Source organism: Nipponia nippon, unplaced genomic scaffold (genome assembly GCF_047370975.1).
Source record: "Nipponia nippon isolate SJK-2023a ecotype South Korea unplaced genomic scaffold, ASM4737097v1 scaffold_4, whole genome shotgun sequence".
In the NCBI taxonomy this organism is placed as follows: Eukaryota; Metazoa; Chordata; class Aves; order Pelecaniformes; family Threskiornithidae; genus Nipponia; species Nipponia nippon.
This window is the reverse complement of record NW_028262358.1, coordinates 31074981-31094663: the sequence shown is the minus strand read 5'-3', so window position 1 is coordinate 31094663 and position 19683 is coordinate 31074981. Positions and strand designations below refer to the sequence as shown.

At 40.7% G+C, this 19683-nt stretch overlaps 1 protein-coding gene across 1 annotated transcript in view; it reads left to right on the top strand.

The window, feature by feature from the left end:
* Positions 1–1971: 1971 nt before the first annotated feature.
* PPP1CB (protein phosphatase 1 catalytic subunit beta) overlaps positions 1972–19683 on the top strand; it is a 29530-nt gene continuing 11818 nt past the window's right edge. The window contains exons 1-4 of the mRNA XM_087774120.1: positions 1972–2330; positions 14640–14771; positions 18223–18453; positions 18804–18908. Of these exons, the coding sequence (XP_087630246.1) occupies positions 2279–2330; positions 14640–14771; positions 18223–18453; positions 18804–18908 (520 nt within the window). The 5' untranslated portion in view covers positions 1972–2278. The remainder of the gene's footprint in view (positions 2331–14639; positions 14772–18222; positions 18454–18803; positions 18909–19683) is intronic.

Sequence of the window (19683 nt, the reverse complement as noted above, 5' to 3'; positions counted from 1 at the left end):
ATTTACCAGAGGTCCTCGATAATGCAATGGCATGAGTTATACAGGTCAATGTGGGTTCAGATATGATGTGGTAAAATAAAGTAAGGCACTGGCACAGCGTCGGCAAGGAAAGAAGTGAGGTATTTTTTGCAGCTTGTTCTGTTCCGTAGCATCTCTGCTTATTAAATTATTTTTTTATTATGATATGCCGCTGAATTGTTTCTGGAACATGCTGACATGCCTAGTAAAAACAGTTGTTACGGAATTATGTTTTGCTCAGTGTATCTGAAAGTTGAGTATCTTCTGGAGTTTTGGAAGACAAATTAATTGTACCTTTATGCCACAGTGAAAGATAATTTCATATTCCCATTTTGTTGTCAATGCAGAATGTTCTGTGATAATATCATGTTATGTCTGAACCTGATGTTGCGATGGCTTAAAATAACCTTCAGGGCAGTTCGGTTGTGTGAAATGAAACTGGGACAATTCCTAAAAACTCAAGAGGGACTGCGGATCTATTAGTTTTGGCAGCAGTAAAGTAGTTGGGATAAGGAAGATCGTTTTAAAAGCTGAATAACTATTTTTCCTAGTTTGACAAAAAATGAAAGAAAAATATTTTAAGATTTTTTTTATTTAGGTTTTTCACTACTAGCAGAATTTGAAAACCAAGAAAGGATAGCTGTATATGCTTTCAGCAGATGAGTTGGAATTACACTTCCATATATGCTGCTTACAAATGGAGATGATACAGAATCAATTTTCTTTTCTGGAGTTTCTTCCTCTTCCTTCAGTGTATCAAGTGAAACTGTATTATCATTACGTAGGTATTTCAAAAGAGTGCTCTTTTACCTGACTGTCTGGACACCTAACATCATCTGATGCCTAATCATTGCCCCGCCTTGTCCTAATTGCTTTTGTTTTGCTCATACTCATTTTCTCCTAATCAAGGGATAAAAAAATGGGGTTTGAAATTATTTAAGGTGACAGGATTTTGCTGGCTTGCACCGACCAATGGAAAAATTCAAGTTCGAGCTCACAAAGATAAGTTTCCACATCACCATCTATATTTAGGCATATAAATAAGTGGCCTGTTTTTTCTAGAACATCTGCACTTTGTTATTTTGTCAACATACATGTATTTTTTTGTCTGCTGTCCCAGTTCACAAGGAGTTTTCACCACCTACATTTTAAAGCACTTCTCTGTCCATCCAAGGCAAGCATCTGCTGATGGAAGTATGTAAACTAACATGTCTTTAGAGAGCTCATCTTAAAAGTTTCGGAAATCACCAAAAAAGTACTCTGAGCAGGCCCAGCCGCAATGAAACATAAACCACATTGGTTAGGAGGTTTTTCTGACAACTGTGTTAAAGGAGGGCTAGAAAGAGCACAACTTGTCATTCCAGTTCTGACACATTTTTTTTTTAATAAACTGCAAACTTCCACAGGTAGAGTTTCAGAAGGGGTAACACACAGGTTACACGCAGCCCACTAGGACTCATTTTCTTGCCTTCTGTCCGTAACTGATGGCTGCCACCACTCTCCTGCAGGAACAGGCTACGAGGAGGTGGGGCACCGTGAGAAGTGCCGAGTACCCCCACATCCACGATGAAGTCTTCCGAGCTGCTCCCCGGGACCGGCCGCTGCGGGCGTCGTGACAGGGAAGGCTTCCTCCTCCCGCACCCTGTGGCGGCCTGAGGGGGCTGACCCAGAGGAAGCCCCGCGGGGGCCTGGCTTGCGAGCCCCCCGGCTCCGAGGCTCGGGTGGGGCAGAAAGCGGGCCGGGGAAGCCCGGGCTCGGGGCGCAGGGGCTGGGCAGCTCCCTCCTGCGAGACCCGCCGGCGACCGGGTGGCGGGGCGGCCCGCCGAGCGCCGGCCGCAGCGCCGGGCGGTAACCTGGCGACCGGCAGGGGCTGAGGGAGGGAGCCCGCCGCGTCTCTGCGCATGCGCCCCGGAGCCCGCCAGCAGCCTGGGCGCCTGCGCCGTGCCTGGAGCGCGGAGCGGCAGAGCCGCGGCGGCGGCGGGCGAGGCGGGAGGGGGGCGCATGCGCCCTGGCGGCGGCTGAGGCGGGGAGTAGGCGCAGGGAGGAGGGGTGGCCGCTTCCCCCCATTTAGCGGTGAGGGAGCGGGCGCGGCGCTTTCGGCTGCCGGCGCGGGAGAAGCCGGGCGGCCGCAGGGGACCGTCGGAGGGGGGTGGGGGGAGCCACTGTAGCTGCGGCCAGCGCTCCGCGCTCCTCCTCCTCCTCCGCGAAGCGCCCTCCACCCCGCCCTCTCCCCGCCCGGACCGAGTCTGGTGGCCACAAAATGGCGGATGGGGAGCTGAACGTGGACAGCCTCATCACCCGGCTGCTGGAAGGTGAGCGAGGCGCCGGGCAGCCCCGCCGGCCTGCCGCCCCAGGCGGGCACGGCGGAGGGCGAGAGGCCGCCGTCCCCTCCCCCCGGGGCCGCCGGCGGGGTGGGGGGGCGGCGAGCGGGGCGGGCTCGTCCCGCGCTGCGGCCGGGGGAGCGGGGGCCGCGCCTCCCCCGCGCCGCCGGGCCCGGGGTGGCGGCCGGGAGGGGGCTTGGCGCGGCTCGCCGGTGCCCCGGGCGCGGCCCTGCTGAGCCCCTCGGAGAGAGGAGGGGGGCTTTTAGGCGTGCTGTCGGCGCCGGTGTGCGTGGGGGTCCGTCCTCCCTGGCCGGGCGAAGCGGCTGCTTTCCCACTAAAAAAAAAATAAAAATGCTCGCTTCCCTTCTTCCCTTTCCCCCCGCTGCAGCTGCCTGGCTTCGGGGCGAGCTGGAGAAGCCTCGCCACCTGAGCTATGGGCGGCCTTCTCCCTTCCTCCGGTTGGGTTGGTCGCAGTCTTCCGTGTTTAAAATTATGTGTGTAAGCTGCCTTAGGTATGGAGTTGTATGTACGTGAGTGTCAGTGGAAGCAGAGGGATGTAGTGGGCTGACATTCCTCTGCCTGCCTACGGGGCAGTCTCCAAAAGTGGCTCTCATGGATGGCTAATAAAAGCTATGAAGGGTTTTGTATACATTAAGTAGTGAGTCTTTCCTTTAAAGTAAGGAGGAAACTGACTTACTCCCTGTTTTTGGAGAGGCTGAGGAATTATTCCTAGCATTTTCTTTTTATTTAATTATGTCTTGAATGTTTAGTCGTCTTAGGCCTCTTCTCCCATTAATCTTTCATTCCACATTCAACAAATACCTGGTATGTTGGAGATGAGAGTACGTGCATGGGTATGCGCTGTTCGCTTACTTGGTTGCTATACTCCTTGGATAGTTGGGTCACTTTGCAGAAGGCTTATAGAAAGGAATTTCTGGAGTATGTACAGTTCTGGAAGTGAAACAAGTTTTGCAAGTCTGAAAGTTGTGTTCAGCTGAGTTACTACAAAGCAGAGTTTTTAGGGCTTTGAGGATATTTTTAGTGGTTGCTATCTTTTTTTTAGATGCAAAAATTATGAACGATGAAATCAGTATTTTAAAATGCATAAAGGCTTTGGGCAATTGTGCTTATTTTTGTGATTTAAGGTATGCAACTTAGTATAATATGAAGAAACCTGCAGATATCATCAGTCAAAGTTTATCTTTGATCACTAATACAGATAAAACTCCCTTTTACTGGATGTTGAAACCCAGATTAGTAGGTAGGTTTTTAAGACAAACCAAATAGTAACCTAGTAAACATTGACTTTGCAGTGCAGATTTTTTTGGGGACATCAAAATGTACATGTATGTGTGGCGGTGCATTTTTCTGAGAGGCACTTTAAAAATATATTTGAAAGGTACTTTTCCTCTTTGCTCATCAGTGTAGTTATTAAATATAGGTTGCTTTAAGAGGAGGGGATTCTGCAGTGTTTTGGTATGCAACTTGTTCGATTGTCCTTAAATATTACTCTGCTTATCCCTTTTTTTTTAACTAAGACTTAAATTACGTGTTCCATACCTTTTACATGCGCCATAAATACTTGCATTGCAACTTTCTAGCTTTTTAGGTTATGATTGGGTGCCTTGTGTCCGAGCAACCTAATCTGTGCTTTTTATTCCATAGTACTTTAATCTTTAGGGATATTTATGTGCAACTTCTGCACTGACCTTTGCTTATAGTTTTTTGTCTCTGTTTCTCCCTCTGAGCAGAGATTAGGAAGATCCTTAAGGTAAATGGGGTGGTTTTTCTCTGCTTGCCACTTACTAATAGTAGTAGGAGTGCCTTGTACAACATCTTGTATCTGAAAGGGAATAGATTCTTGCAGGGTTTTTTTTGGGAAAAAACTATTAAAAGAATGCTTCGTGTATGAATTATTTTTGCTTCCTTTTAACATCTTTTGTTTGTTGTACTGCTAGCATGTAATATTTTTAAGCTGTGGTTTGAATAGTAGTGTTTCACAATGAAGCTTTTTTTTTTGTACAATTGGCAGCTCACATTTTGGAGCTCATGCTGTTGCCTAGCTGACCTGTTCTGTTAAAGTGACTATGAATGCCTCCCCACGCTGCTTGCACAGGAAAATTTCTATTGACTCTTATCTCTGGAGCAATTAATTAGTTTAAAGCAAGTTTTTTGGCTCCATTACTCACACTTCAACTTAATGGATAAGGAAACGTGGCTTTTTGAGCTGTAAAAATGCACACTGAAATAATAAAAAGACACTTTTATGAAATGATGTCATTCAATACATATGTAGTCCTTTTGGTTACTCTAAGTGAAATGGATGGCTTTAACTTTGAATAGCAGTCCACAGTTGTCTCTCGGTGGCTGCTGCACATAAATTTTAAAGGATAGCAAATACGTATCAAAAGCCACAGCAACAGGAAACGTCCCTGCTGTCATTGGGTTGCTGGTTGGTGACACCTGTTTCTAGGCTGTGATATTAGCTGTCATGAGTTCTCGCTCTTGCTTTAATTAGGTTACTCTAACTGTTTTTACCCTTGTTGCTCAAGACTACTTATCTTTTGGGTTATATGACACATTAACTTGCCTTTTGATTGGAATTACCTACTTAGAGTGCCTTACCCTCTGTGTGCTGGGTTTTGTTGTTTGTTTGGTTTTTTTTTCTTTTTTTCTCCGAGATACCAATATGACGTGGCCTGTAGCCAAGCTGCTTGGGAGAATTCATCAAGAACATCTTCCCAGCTGTCAACATGTGTGCATGCATGCTTACCTTGAATGTGTACTTACTTAGAGATCTTTTGAGTGCTGAAAGCCAGATTGATTAACTCTTGAGTTAAATTGGGGGTAGTTTTCAGAAAGACTCAACTGAACCACAGTGTAAGGCATGGTGATAGTCTTCTAGGACATTAGCTTTTAATTTCCATGCTCTTTTGCATATACCAAGTTCTTATCCTCTTTATTCATTGGTTAAGTGGTGAATTTAGGAATGGTAAGAGCTTGTTTTGAATTCACTTTCTCTTGCAATGTGTCTAGTACTTGGTTACTAGTTAGTGATACCTTGTAAATAACTTCTATTTGGAGGAAAGGAAAACTAAAGTGTATGCTGTATGCATAAAGTCTGAATGTAGCAATGCTTTCTCTTATTTATTCTACCTCCAGACTTACATTCCCATTCCTGTTTCTTTACTAAAAGAGTGAAGGAGATGATAGTGCTCTTAGATGTGTGCCTGACTGATCTTGGAGATACTTCGAGCTTTATTATAAGATTTCATTTGATAAAGGAATTGCTTGTAAGTGAATCTGCAAAGATGTACAGGTCATGTAAACACAAAATTCCCTAGCTTTGCTAAAGCACTTGGACTGATATGTGACCATGAACGCGAATGAGCCAAATTAGTCTTAAGACTGTTTCCTTCTTGCATTGGTATTCAGAATTCTAGTCACGGGTCAGACTGAGTTGCACTATGGTACACAAGATGATGATACCTTCATATTTGCTTCAGTGTGCTGACTTTTTTGTTGTGGGGTTTTTTGTTTTTTTTTTCTTCCTACCTTCCCAGCTATGCCATCTGCTGGATAGATTTTCCCAGTCCATTCTATCTGTGGACAGCACAGGAGTATGCACACACACGAGACTGTCATGAGTACAGCAGATGTGGAATATGTTGTATTTTGCCCCAACTAGGCACACCATGTATCCGTCTGTGGGAAATGCCCTGAATCTGCAAAAATGCTGAGCTAAACTGATACACCAGGCTTACATTAAAGCCGGGCTCTAAGCTAATTTAAACTTTGGTGATGTGTGGAAAAGTTCCCTCGATATCAAAGCAAGGATGCTGGAATAGGTGTGACCTTACTTGTAAAGAGCACTGTGGATGCTGTTAAGTAAGACTGCCATATTTCTGTCTGGGTGTTGGGCTTCCTGATTCTGTGTTGTAAATGTCTCTCAACATTTCTGGATATAAGGCAGCCCAGCTGGACTGGACTTTCTGCGCTTTCAAATGTATAGGTGTCTGTCTTGGTAAACACTAAGGAGTTTACCATATGGAAGAGAGGATGTACGTGGGGAAACCCAGACGTATAGTAGCCTTAAACACAAGCTGGATTTCTGTGAAGAGGGTTTATTTATATAGCTTTACAAATAAATTTACCTTGCTTAGGCAAGACTTTTTGCTTGCCTAAATCTAGCTAACCTATTTCAAATTAACAACTTAAATTCATTTGATGGAACTTAATGTGGATCGGCTCTAAAACTAAATTATTTTTGGTGAGGCTAGGAGGGCTACTAGTTCTGATAGCACTGATCCGCCAAGAAAGCTGGGAAGTACTTCTCCAAGAACGGAGTTGTCAGACTTCCAGTAAATGTGGAGAATGGTATTGCTTCAATGTTCAGCTCAAAGTGTGATTTATTTTTTTATGATTGCCTGAATAAAAGCTGGTTGTGCAGTGTTCTTACCGTGTCATGTGGTGTCTTCTAAGAAAGCTGTAACCTTCAGTTTCTGATTTCAGAGGTCTTGCAGGTTGTGGTAAATTTGAATATTACTCAATTTTTCAAATGGAACTTGGATTTTAAACGCTTACAAAATGAGATTTTCCTTATTGGTTTAAAATGCTACAGAGCTACTGAGCCAATGTATTATGGTCAATAATGTCTTTCTTGTTTGGTTAGTGTCTTAACTAATTAAAGCAGCCAGCCAGCCAGCCTGATGGTGTGGTATGATACAGTAGTAGTGCTTGCAGTTCCACAGGCTCTGTAACTGATACTGAAAAAGAGAGGCAGTTGTAGAGAAGAAAAAATAGACCTTCATGATCTGTTGCAGAACAATGTAGACAAACCATGGAGGTGAACCTTGAATAAACGAGGATGATTACCTGGTTTGGTGTGAAATCACTGGATAGATAATCTGCTATTAGAAAAATAAACAAGGAAAACATAATAAGGAGTTTCTTGCAAAGGATGTATTTTTGAAATATTCTTAGTCTTTAGAGAAAGAAAATAGGCAGTTTTCATATGTTTTGAGGAGGGTAGGTATTGTATTAAACAGGGAGAAGGGCTAGAAAGAAGAATGACATTTGTTTCTGGTTTTGTACAGCAGTGCAGATATCAGCCAGTTCATCTTTAGCTTTATAAGTGCATGACGAATGGGATAGTTGGCTTGAAAAATTGCACTGAAGGCCAAGAGCCCAGCATCAGGCAATGTATGCTGGTATTGCTTTATTCTGGCAGGTTATTGTGCCACTTGGAGCCTACATGATTCAGTAACTGTTTCATTTAGATATTGTGCAGCACCGTTTTTACTTGACTCATTCAACGTCTTGCTCAGAGTACAGCTAAATCATAGTATAAAAGGGAAAAAAAAATCAGTTTTTATTTTAAGAGGGTTTTTAATACTTGATAGTTGCAATTAAATGCTCGTTAGTGACCACTACAAATGTAGGTATGTAACTTTTAAAAAAAGAAAAAAAAAAAAAAAAAAGCAACAAAACACAATATATGGGTTAGCACTGTGAGGTCAAGCATACTGTATTTGGCTATTAGTAAGGTCAGATGCTGTACTCAAAGGGTGTGTGTATAGGGGAATGTACTTGTAACTACAATCTGAAGTGCCTGTAGTGTGGTATGTATCTGGATGATAATTTGAACATAGAAATTAACCTGTTTGCTGCCTTCTCTTACTGTTGTATGATTTGTCTTAGTAGGCTAGGTCATCTTAGTTTCACAGCACCATTGTGAAACCATTGTGGGTTTTTTCACTATCAAGCTTGATACAAACCTTTTGTGTGTATGTCCCATGTAACCATATCAGGTAAATACCTGAGAAATTGAAAAGGTGCAAAAGTCATGTTAAACCCTAGCTTTTTGTATTACAACTCAAGTGACTTCTCTCCTTGGTACTTCTTAGGAGTTACGAAGTAACTCAGTAATTTGCCTCTGCCTTCCTCAAATTTAAGGAATTTCATTAGCACTGCTTTATAGGAAAAGAAAGTCAAACTTTCAGAAAGAAGCTGAAATTGTTTCATGAGATTTTTATGCTAGATTAGCCTTCCAAGTGGACTAGAACAGGAATTGCTACCACTTTGTATAATACAGCATAGTGAGAGGCTTCTACCTTATGCTTTGCTAGTTGCATGAGTGTTAGGTTCAAGTGTAATTAAGCAAACAGTAAATACAGACCAATAACGATGAATTAGGGTTACACATTTTGCTTACAGAATGGAGTAACTAATTCGGCAGTTCTTGGAACTGTGCGTGATGCAGACTGATTGAGACTGTCAGCCAGTTTATGGAACCTCGGTGTAAGGAAAGAGGTGAGCCAGGAAAAGCATGTATCATGGATGGAGGTTGGTGTAGGGACATTTACGTGTTTTCATGGGCTTGTTTGGGTATCCCCTGAAGCAACTTTAGATGCTAGTTTCTAATGAAAGCACCTTCTCCATGAGCATTAATTCTGCTGGATAATATGTATTTTTAAGAACGTAAATTCAGGTTTGGGTAGAAGAATACTTCATTGTTTGGTTATTTTCCTGGTTAGAAATTAAAGGCTTGGGCAGTCTCTTACTCTGCAGTGGATTTGTTTGATGTTAAATAAGTCCTACTAAAATGATTTCACAGGCAATCACTTTGTTCTTCAGCAGAATACTTAATACCAAGGGCATCCAGTGAAGGCAAATTTCTTAAGATTTTAAGAGTACTTGGATATAAAAGCACAGTTCTTAAGGAAAAAACTCCCTAGAAGGCTGATTCTTCTATTTTTAGCAGGGAGTTTGGATGATGCACCCTAGGAAAGGTACAGGACTTTGCTGCATACACCATGCAGAGCAGCTGTATATTCAGCAATATGTCTGTTACTGAATTGAGCGTGGCTCTGGCAGGGCTTCATTTGTATTATTTTTGTCCACCAGTGTAACGCATGAATGAAAGCCATTCTAAGGTTAGTTCTGTTACAGCAATTCTGAAACTTTGAAAACTTGTGCTCCTGGCTTAGCTCTCAGTGTTTTGCTGCAAGATAGGGAGTGGCTGCTTCTGGATGACAGCAGAACGATTTAAATAACAAAATATTTTGAGGGAGTAGTTTTGCTTTCCAAAATGAAAGACACTTTTAAAATCCAATGTAGGATTCCTGATTTAAAACCATGAAAATACATAACTTGAATTTTAAAAATGCTGAGAGCGAGAGCTTCAGAATATGTTTCCAAAATCAGTGTAAGAACTGTTTCTTTTTTTCCAAGTCATAGGTAATGCCACCTTTGGCTTCCAAATCCATTCTGCTCCTATTATTGAGAGGCTGTTCAGGATTCATCAAGTACTCCAAAGTACTTTGAAGTACAAGAAATAAATAGTTAAATGTCATAGTCGTTAATCACCAATCATTAAACGTTCCACAGAAAGGGGGGGGGGGGGGGAGTGTAAGCTTGTGGGAATTGCTTGTGTGCAATTTGTAAATTTGCATGCTTGCAGTCTTGTGTTATAGTTTTGGGTTGTTTTTTTTTTAGATATACTCTGGCAAAATAGATCTCAAAAGCCATAATTTCAGAAAGATGCTTGGCTGGAGCTACTGTGAAAAGAAGCAGAACCAGCTGCTTATTCCTTCACTAGTCCGAGCCCAAGTTCGCGGTGGATGTATTCTCCAGCTTGGGAAACTATCTAAATTACATTTTTGTTTTGTTGTGTCTTTGCTAGAAAGAAAAGATCAGTTCAGTGGTGCAGTTCACTGTGTGGCCATGCAAATGCATATGCCTGCAAAAAAAGCAGAGTGTAGGGAAAGATGGAAGCTACTTAGCAATAATGCTGGCCCAATTTTCTATGAGACTTAGGAGAAGCCTGTCTGGGTTTTAATGTTATGCTAAAGCTATGAGTGTCTTGTCCAGTAAACAGGACACGTGTGGTATTGGAGAACACAGTATAAATGCTTAGGACAGCTATGCATGCCACAGCTGATTTAGTACTTGAAAAAACTTCTGTTAGTGATGCCACAAAATGAGCAGTTCAGTTACTTAGAGTGAGAGGCACACCAGAAACAGTGTGACAGAATAGGTTAAACATATTTTCTCCAGTTCATGAAAGAGTGTGGCAAAAAGTGATGCTCGTAGAACTTCCAACAGCCAGTTCTCGACCCGCTTCCCTTAGTGTGATTTATTTTCTTCCTCTCCAGTATTGCCTTACAATCTGCTGCTCTCTGGCATGAATTTGGAGGGATTAAAAAACAAAAAATTTTTACTGAAGTTTTTCTTCCCTGCCACTGTGCATCTCATGTCTTGAATTACTAATTGCTGTTAGTAGACTTGCTAAGGTTGCTTGTCAAAGGTTGTGTAGCTGCAGAGACCATTTCAATATTGATTAGAGCAGCTTTTGGATTACTATAGGATCTATTGTGCTGAAATAATAGCCTGACAGTGCAATGCATACAGTTGCTTTTAATTCTCTTTATTCCCTGCTATGTCACTCTGCTTTAAGCTCCTTGCAGCAAACGCTTGTTCTGGCATAGCACTGTGCACGTGGGATTATGTATTACAACAGGAATTGCTGTCCCTACCAAAGGCTTTTATGTAAACCAAAGCTTGTTTACAACATCTGCATCTTAGATTAAAGAGAATTAATTTATGTCTAATGTTGAGATGCTGGTTCTGCTCTGGGTAAATGACAGCCATTAACAATGACGGTTTTCCCAATGCTGTTAAAGGCTTTTTGAGCGCTACAAATTTTACGATGCGTGCAGCTATGACTTGCATGTTTTAAGAATGGTTAGCTATAGTAATTTGTAAATGAGTCTGAAAAACATCACTTACACTCTTGGTCTCATTCTCATAACCTCTTAAATGTGTTCTTGGGGATTTGGCTTTTGAAAAACTAAATGTGAGAGATGCTCTTGTTTACAATCCATCCAGTGCTCAGCTGAGTCAAGGAAACCTGAACAGCATTCTAGTTGTAGTGGAAGCTGGTGAAAGATGTGCTTAGCCTTGCCTGTGTACTTGTACCACAGCTGTGGCACAACTGTTTCGGATGACTGCTTGGTGAACCTTTCAGTGCCTTTGCGAATCCAGTAAAGGGCTGGGGCTTCCAGGGTCACAGTAGCTTCTCGTTTTTTCAGTATGTAGTACCCTTATTGATGATCGGGGATTGTGGGAGAAAGCTTCTTTTCTCTTAACTGTATTATTGACGATTATTCCTCATGAAACCCCAGGCTTTGTACTTCTTCAAATGTAACTGAGCTTACATGTTTGCTGTGTGGAGCTGCTGGCTGTTTGCATGGAGGCGGGGGTGGGGGTGCCTTTGCAAAGGTGTGGTGGCCCAGATCTGTACCCTTCCCAAGGGCTGGAGGTAACTGCAGTCATTGGGTGTGTGTTGTCTCCTCCTCTGACAGTGACATACTTGCCATAGTTGTAAGACTTCTCTTGTCTGGAGAATCCAAAGTGTGGTAGTAATTTACTGTGCTGTTTGGTGGCTTGCAACATTTAAGGCTGTACTGTAAAAAGTAAAGCACTAACATCAAGACACTGGATGCACTGACTATGGCAGTTAGTTAATTTTGAAGTCAGGAGCTGCACGTTCACTGTGTCTTCTAGTGCAAAAATCCAGCAGCACTTAAAGCCTCAATCCTATAAAGCAGTTGTTCCAAGTTTAAACCTCCGTGTGAGTTTCAAAGGGAGCTAAAGGCTGGTGTTCTAAGAAATATTGATTGGATCAGTTATTTTAAGTATTATGAGTGCCCTTCTTGAACTGCTGTCTGAATTTTGGAGTCTGTGCTTGATCTAGTGCTACTTGGTAACATTAATGTTGTGTATGATGGGCTTTCCTGGGTTTGAGTTCCAAAACTAGAGTGGATGTACAAAGTGTGCAGTTAAGTCATTCTTTGTTTTAATCTACATGAAATGGCTTAATTCTGGTATTGCAAAACATTATGGAAGTAGTTAAATACAGAGGAGATTTTCATTGCTTATCAAAACAGGTTAAAAGAGTTTGTAGAGGGAAAAATGGGACTGAAACGCTAGTTGTGCTGCATGCGTCTTTGACGTGACCTTGATGTTATAAGCTGTGGGTTTAAAATACAACAATTGCTTCAATAAAATGATAGCCATTGTGTTATTAAGACTCTGCTCTTTCAGGCAGGAGCTTTCTTATGTATAGTGACAGTTTATTGCGCCTATCAAAATGAGTTTCTGGTCTATGAAAGGGATCATTATAATCTATTGAAATGCAAGCATCTGAAAAGGTGGAGATTGTTGGAGCATTTCGGTACCTCACAAATTGGGTAGTCAAGTCCTGTGTAAAGCTGTCAAGCCTGAGATGATTTTTTTGTTGTTGTTAATAATCCCCATGGGGCTGAAGATGTATCTATAAGGGAGTTAGATGTTTAGTAGATGTTTGAGATGTGGTGAAATGGAAGCCTGTAGGCATTGATTGTTTTCTAGTCACCTTGGTTGTGTCTAATGTCTGCCTTTGTATTCTTTTAATATGTAAGCCAACATCTTAATGTGTGAAGAATAACAACAAAAAAGTGTTACTAAAAAGCTGTTTGCCTTCTGAAGTATACTTGAGAACTTAATTAGCAAAAGGAATGTGACTTACCATATGGTAAATATCACCTGGTACTGATTCAGAGTTTCACTGAAAGAAGTCCTGTATGCCACGGCCTTGTTCTTGTGGGATTCTAATGAGTGAAGTATTTCCATTGTATCTTCACTGCAGATAGACTAGCCCTCCTGCTATTTTGGCACTCAAAGCGGCTGTCCCAGGATCTAGTTTCACATCTTCTCTTCCCTGCTTGAGAAAACCATTCTTCATTTCTGCCTTTTCATGTGTTCCTGTGGCTGCTTCCTAACCTGCGTTTAACAAGTGTGTCTGGTGTTTATTAAAAATAAGAAATAAAAATTCAGAGCATAGTGTTGGAATGGTTAGATGTGCAGTTACACTGGGAGAACTATGCAGTGATAACCGGAGCAGACACTTTGCACTGTAGTACTAGGTAACCTAGGAGAAACTGTTGCCCCTCGTATCCTTTTTGCCCCATTGCACAATGTAGAAAATTATACTGATCTCCTCTCTAAAGTATGTTTTCTAGGACCTAAGTGGAAATAAAAGGAAAAAGTTTTTTGTTTTTTGTTTTTTAAATATGCAAACTTAACCTTCTGTTTTAGAAAGGGGAAGCAGGCAAGCCAGGCACTTACTTTATGTGTAAAGAACTAGTTTTTGCTATTCTGTTCACAAACCTATCTTATTAGACTTCCTGAAGTTGCAGCTAAAATTTTTACAAAGTAATGTCTTATTCTGTTTGACTTTGAAAGCATTTGGATTTGAATTGCTGAAATTTCGTACCACCTTCTCTTGTAGTTACCACTGTAGTTTAATGCTGAATGTTGCTTCCAACTAAAGCAGATAGCAGACCAGGATGTTCGCCTGTTGTAGACACTGATACATTCTGGCTTATTAGTTTGAACTCTGAAGTTTAGTTTATGCTGAGATGGAAGACTGAACTGGATCAGTCAAAGTACAGACACATTTGTTCTATTTTACTGCCTCATTAAAGACACATTAAAGCCTCTGACAGAGGAATCGTATAGGTATTTGTGGAAAGAAGCAGCTGCAGATAAACTTGCCAGATGATGTTGGTTGGAGTGCAATGACATGTGAATGCTTTTGAAAACTTAGTGCTAAATATAGGTCTGAGTACCTGACTTATTGGTTTAGGAATTCGGTTTCATTCTAATTAGAACGTCGTTGTTGTGATGTAAAGGTTCCAGTAATTCAAGAGCCATTATATATGAATGAAGGTTTCATCAAACTTTCGTAGTTTTTGGTGTGGTGTTCCTAATATGGCAATTTCAGCTGCCAAAAGTGTAAACATGACTGTGGTTTTTATTTTGTATTTAGCTAGCCCTGTTGAACTCAACAGTCCTAAAGAAGTTTATTTTGTACAAATGTGAAAGTGGTTTTGGGACTTCCATTCTCAAGATTTTTTTGCCTATTGTGAATATTCTAGCATAATGAGATTGTTAATTTAAACACTTTTTGAAGTTGCTATTTATCCAAATGTGGACGAAAGCAAGACTTAAATTGTTCTCTTCTGAGAACCTGATTTAACGGGAATGCATACAGACCTTTAAGCACAGGTTACCACAGTATCAGAGATTAATTTTAGAATTCGTTGGAATACGTAATTCCAACACAATTGGTAGATGTGTTGGAGTGTGCTGCTGGCTTTTTGTCAAATGCAGATTTCAAATACATCTCATCTGCCCTTACTTACTGCTGTGTATCTGTGTGATAGTTACCTTGAATTGTTAAACATCTCATTTCAGTACGAGGATGTCGTCCTGGGAAGATCGTTCAGATGACCGAAGCAGAAGTTCGGGGCTTGTGCATAAAATCACGGGAAATATTTCTTAGCCAGCCTATTCTCCTGGAACTAGAGGCACCTCTGAAAATTTGTGGTATGTAAACTTCATATATATGTGTTTTACGTAGGTGTTTTAATCCAGTTGTATGCTAGGTGGGTTAGAAGGATACTGAGATAGGCAAGTGACCTTGACTTGGGTGATACGGATTAGAGTGAGGTGTTCACAATCTTAAATGTAATTTTCAACTTGGATTGGATTAAGTCGAGAAAAGGCAGCTAACGGTAGATTGCTGATGCTTCCAGTACTATTTAGGAGCAAGTTCTATTGGCAATAATAGCTGCTTGTGCCCTTGTCTAGTGCAAATTTTGCAACATGTCGCTTGTACTTCCCTAGGGGCTGCTTGCACAGAGCTGCTACTCTTTCGATCACTATTTCAAAAAGCAGTTAGCTGCTTTAAAAGCAAATGTTTAATGTTGTAGTTGCTCTCTTCAAAGCATAAATAAAACAAAGATCTTTACCTGTTGTGAAATGGAACACTTCAAAAATAGTCTTGAAGAAAGCATTGTTAGTCTTTCAATTGAAAAAATAAAACTGGATGCAGACTGTTAAATTAGGCTTAGTTACCATGTAATAAATTCCTTGAGCTTTATAGCAAGTTCTAACAAACAGGGTTACTGCTGCCAAATATGGATAAAACTAGAATGTGTGTGTTCTTTACCCCTCTAAGACTTCATAAGATGCTAGACTTCTTCAAAAGCACGCTGTTACTAATAGGTATGCAGGCTTGTTAAAAAAAAGTTACAAAAATATTGTAAATACTGGCTTGTAATCATCCTTCAAGTTATTAACAGCAGACACAGTCTTAGAAAGCATAAAATTTCTTGAATTAGGCTTCTTAAAGTGTCATAGTATTAAAATTGAAGCAGTCTTTGAATTTGTTGTTACTAACATGCTCAAAGATAGATTAGCTTCTTCCTAGCCTTCTTCCTGGCAGACCTAATGTAGCAACATTTCTTACATTAAGAGAGGATATTACCAATTTAGGGGGGGGGGAAAAAAAGCACTAATGGCAAAGTCATTTTTAAATGACTAATTGCTTGGTAGAGTGGGGAGGAAAAACCGGCTCAGCTTGCCTAATGACATGAAGCTGAAGGTAAAATCCGGCTTTACCACGTTGTGTTTATGCTACATTGAAAAGACTACAGTGGTTTCATCGTATTCCTAGATAAAGAAAAAATGAAAACTCAAATGAAATATTTAGATTGTACGTAAGTCAAGGTCTGCAAAGTATAATTAGCCTCCTTCAAAGTTAGTTTCTCATATGCTTCAATCGAGGCAGTTGAAAGGACTGTTAGATACACAATAATAGGGTAGCAAATGCACAGTTAAATAAAGCATTTGTTATTTTTAAATTGGATTCCAAACAGAGTGATAGCACCAGGAAGTGTCAGGTGCATCTAAATTTAATATTAGAGCAATTGTCAAAAATGCACTTAGATAAAAGTGAAAGAAAGATGATCGCTTTCACCCAAAGCAAAATATGCAGCTGTACTGCTTTGAACTACTATTTTAGTGTGTTCAGGCAATGCCTCAGGAACCATTATAGGATTGTCTTGTCTTGTAATCAAGTCAGTTCAAAATAAGCTTTTACATCGTGAATGGCTGTGTTTTAATGTAAGATGAAAGATATTATTATGTAAACGTCCTTTTTAAAATAGGTGCGGTTTTTGCTGTAAGGCTTGGTATCTGGTAGACTTCAATTTGTGCCCATATGAAGCTATATTTTAAAACGCCAGCTGCCTTGAATGGAATAGTAAATGCTGTGGTCCCTTTACAAATTTTTTTCTATAAAATATTCCTTTACCCTTTAAGTGCTTTGGTCCCTCTGGCTCACGTGTGGAACTGAAAGTAGTTCTAGACAATGAACGCAATTATAATAATCTTTCTGTAGTATGTTTACTTGGTAGTTAATTCTGGTGGTGGTGAAGTCTGGGGAGTGTATTGGTAGTGTAGTTCTGGAGTACTAGACTCGGCATAGCAATGACTTGTTGAGGAGTCTTCAATGTTTTCTTCTGGTTGTGACCTGGAGATTTCCAAGTACCAAGTAGAATAGGAATCGTTCTTGTTGCAACATATGTGAAAATTATTTTAGCCAGTGAAAATTCAGGCTATGTCTGGAATTGGGTAGTGGATAATGTTCCCCGTTATTAGAAGAAAATTGGGAAGCGATTCCTCTCCCTGAGTGAGAAATAGTTACAGAAGAATGCAGCCTAAAGAGGAAGTATTGCATTTCTCATGGAAAGGGTAAAGAGGAATACAACCATGTACTCTTCTTACCGCTGTATGCTTTAAGAATTGAAATGGAGAGCATACAGGTTTGGGAACCTTTTTTTAAGATTTTGGAAAAAGTTGTAGGGGGGTGTGTCTGTGTGTGTGTGTGTCTGTGTGTTCGGTTTTTTGCTTTTTTAAGGCCGTAGTAGCTAGCACTCCACTGGAGAATAGCTGTGCTAAACAAAGTCAGGATTTTGCCACTGAGCAAGCAGCAGAAGTGAAAATGCATTTATGGAATGCTTAGTGTAAAGGACCAGGAGGCACTAAATTTAAACAGCATACAGCGTGTACTGAAGGCTTCTTGCATAGCTTTTTTACATTCAGTCACTTTGGTAATGACTTCTACAGTCAGCTGGAATACATCACATGTATTCTACAAGTTACTGTAGAGCAGCTTTGGTATCTTCTTTGACCTTGTGGGCCGCTCACAGATAGTTAGCCTTGGCTAGTCTGATATGGTACGCTGTGGTGTTGTAATTGCCACACAGAGCTGTTTCATGGAAAGCCTGCTTAATTTTAAAGCTGGCAGTGTCATGAGTAACATGACAGTTATTTTTCCTAAGATATACCTGCAGGGTTGAATATCTTGTAAGGGATATCAGTCTTTGAGTCTCTGTACTGCTTTTGTATGAATAATTGCATCAAAGGAGGAGTTATCCTAAATGCTGGGGGATAGGAATCTTGGTACGGCAATGTTACGGGAGGACAAGTAGTTGACCTTTGAAGTAAGTGCTCTCTGCCGGTACAATGTTCAGTTTCTCTCCAGTCTAGATAGATTCTTTACTGATCTGTTTTGCAGTAAATAATGTGTCTTAACTTTTTCTTAATACATCAGCTTCCTGGCCATGTAACTGCTCAATTAGATTTTGTCTTTCTGACCTTGTTTTAATTTTAACAAGTTAGAGCTTGGTTAGAAAGCTTAAGCTTAGTTGTAGAGACTTCTGTAGCTTTTGATTTTCAGATTGTTTTCATGACTGACATAGCAGTTCTGCAAGTACCATGGGTTATTTACATTTAGTGAGTACTTCAGTTTGTAATATTAACATGGTTCTCACCTTTCTGCTACCTATTGCCAGTCTGTTTTTAAAGTTTTAAAATTAATGTTTTTTTTTTTTAAGATCAGTTAATAAAAAGTGATTAGCTGACTTAAGTTCTTGATTTGTGTACTCTTTATGTTGTTGCACTAATCCTTGGTAAACATTTTCTTATTCAGGTGATATTCATGGTCAGTATACAGACTTGCTTCGATTATTTGAATATGGAGGATTCCCACCGGAAGCTAATTATCTTTTCCTTGGAGATTATGTAGACAGAGGCAAACAGTCTCTGGAAACAATTTGCCTATTACTGGCATATAAAATCAAGTACCCGGAAAACTTCTTTCTCTTAAGAGGAAATCATGAGTGTGCTAGCATCAATCGGATCTATGGATTCTATGATGAATGTAAGCAAAACCTATTTATTTTGAAAGACTGTTATAGACTAATACTGTGTTTTGGAGACACTTCTAGTAGTGACTCTTGTACTGCAAGGATTTCATTATTCTGTGAACCTGCTTTGAAACTTTCTAAAAGTACATTTCAAACCAAGCTTAAAGTCACTCTAGAGATTTATTATTTGCTCTTCTGCTGTCCTTGAAATGCTGTTGCAGGAGATGGAAACCTAAGTACACTAACAGAAATAAAGCCCTGTGAAGATAGTTTGCTAACGTTTTTGGTCAGGTTGTGATATGTATTGCAGGTTGGCTTGAAGAAAACAGCCTTCTCTTTCTAATGTTGCACGTTGTTCTTGTAGGCAAGCGGAGATTTAACATTAAGCTGTGGAAGACCTTCACAGACTGTTTTAACTGTCTGCCTATTGCAGCCATTGTGGATGAGAAGATCTTCTGCTGTCATGGAGGTAAGCTGATGACTGCCTTTAAAGGTTGTGTCTAAACTGATCTTTGTGTTAATGCTATACCAAATGGAGTGTGAGTGTGCATACCTGATATTTAGCTGGAGACATTTAACCTTATATTATCTGTAAAGGTCGCTGTTATGCCTTGTGCTTTTCTGTGCACCTGACAGCAGACAGATGTCATTCTTACCTGATACACATGGTCCTCTGTGCCTGAGGGGCAAGCGCATCTATAAGTATTCCCATCAGTATGTCCCTCTCTGAGGGATCCTGAATGCTAGAATTCTTGCCTAATTTGCCACGTAGCTTCTTGCTGTTACCATCTATCAGTGCAGCCTTAGCTAACGTTGGCATCCCTAGCAGTGAAGTGAAAGAATGACAAGTTGACAAGTAACCTCAGCTCTGTAGTCTTGGCCTCTTTAGCTGGTTTCATAAGATGTTGGTGGAAGGGACCTCTGAGGTCACATAGTCAAGCCTGCTGCTTGAAGTAAGACATTTGTTAACATTAGAGCAGGTCAGCCATGGCTTGCTCTGACTCCATAAAACCTTTGCTATTGGAAGATCTATGTTCTATGGGTGAGTGCCTGTCCCAGTGCTGCCCTGTTCTTGTAGACAAAAAAGTGTTTGGTGTTGATCTGACCGAGGCTTGTGACTTCTCTGAATATTGGAACTTACTTGGGTGCTCTTCTTTGTAGAAGGGGACTCCCCATGTTTTTACAGGCAATGATGCTTACAGGTTTTTGGGACCTTGCAGAGTCACACAATTGACAACAATGTC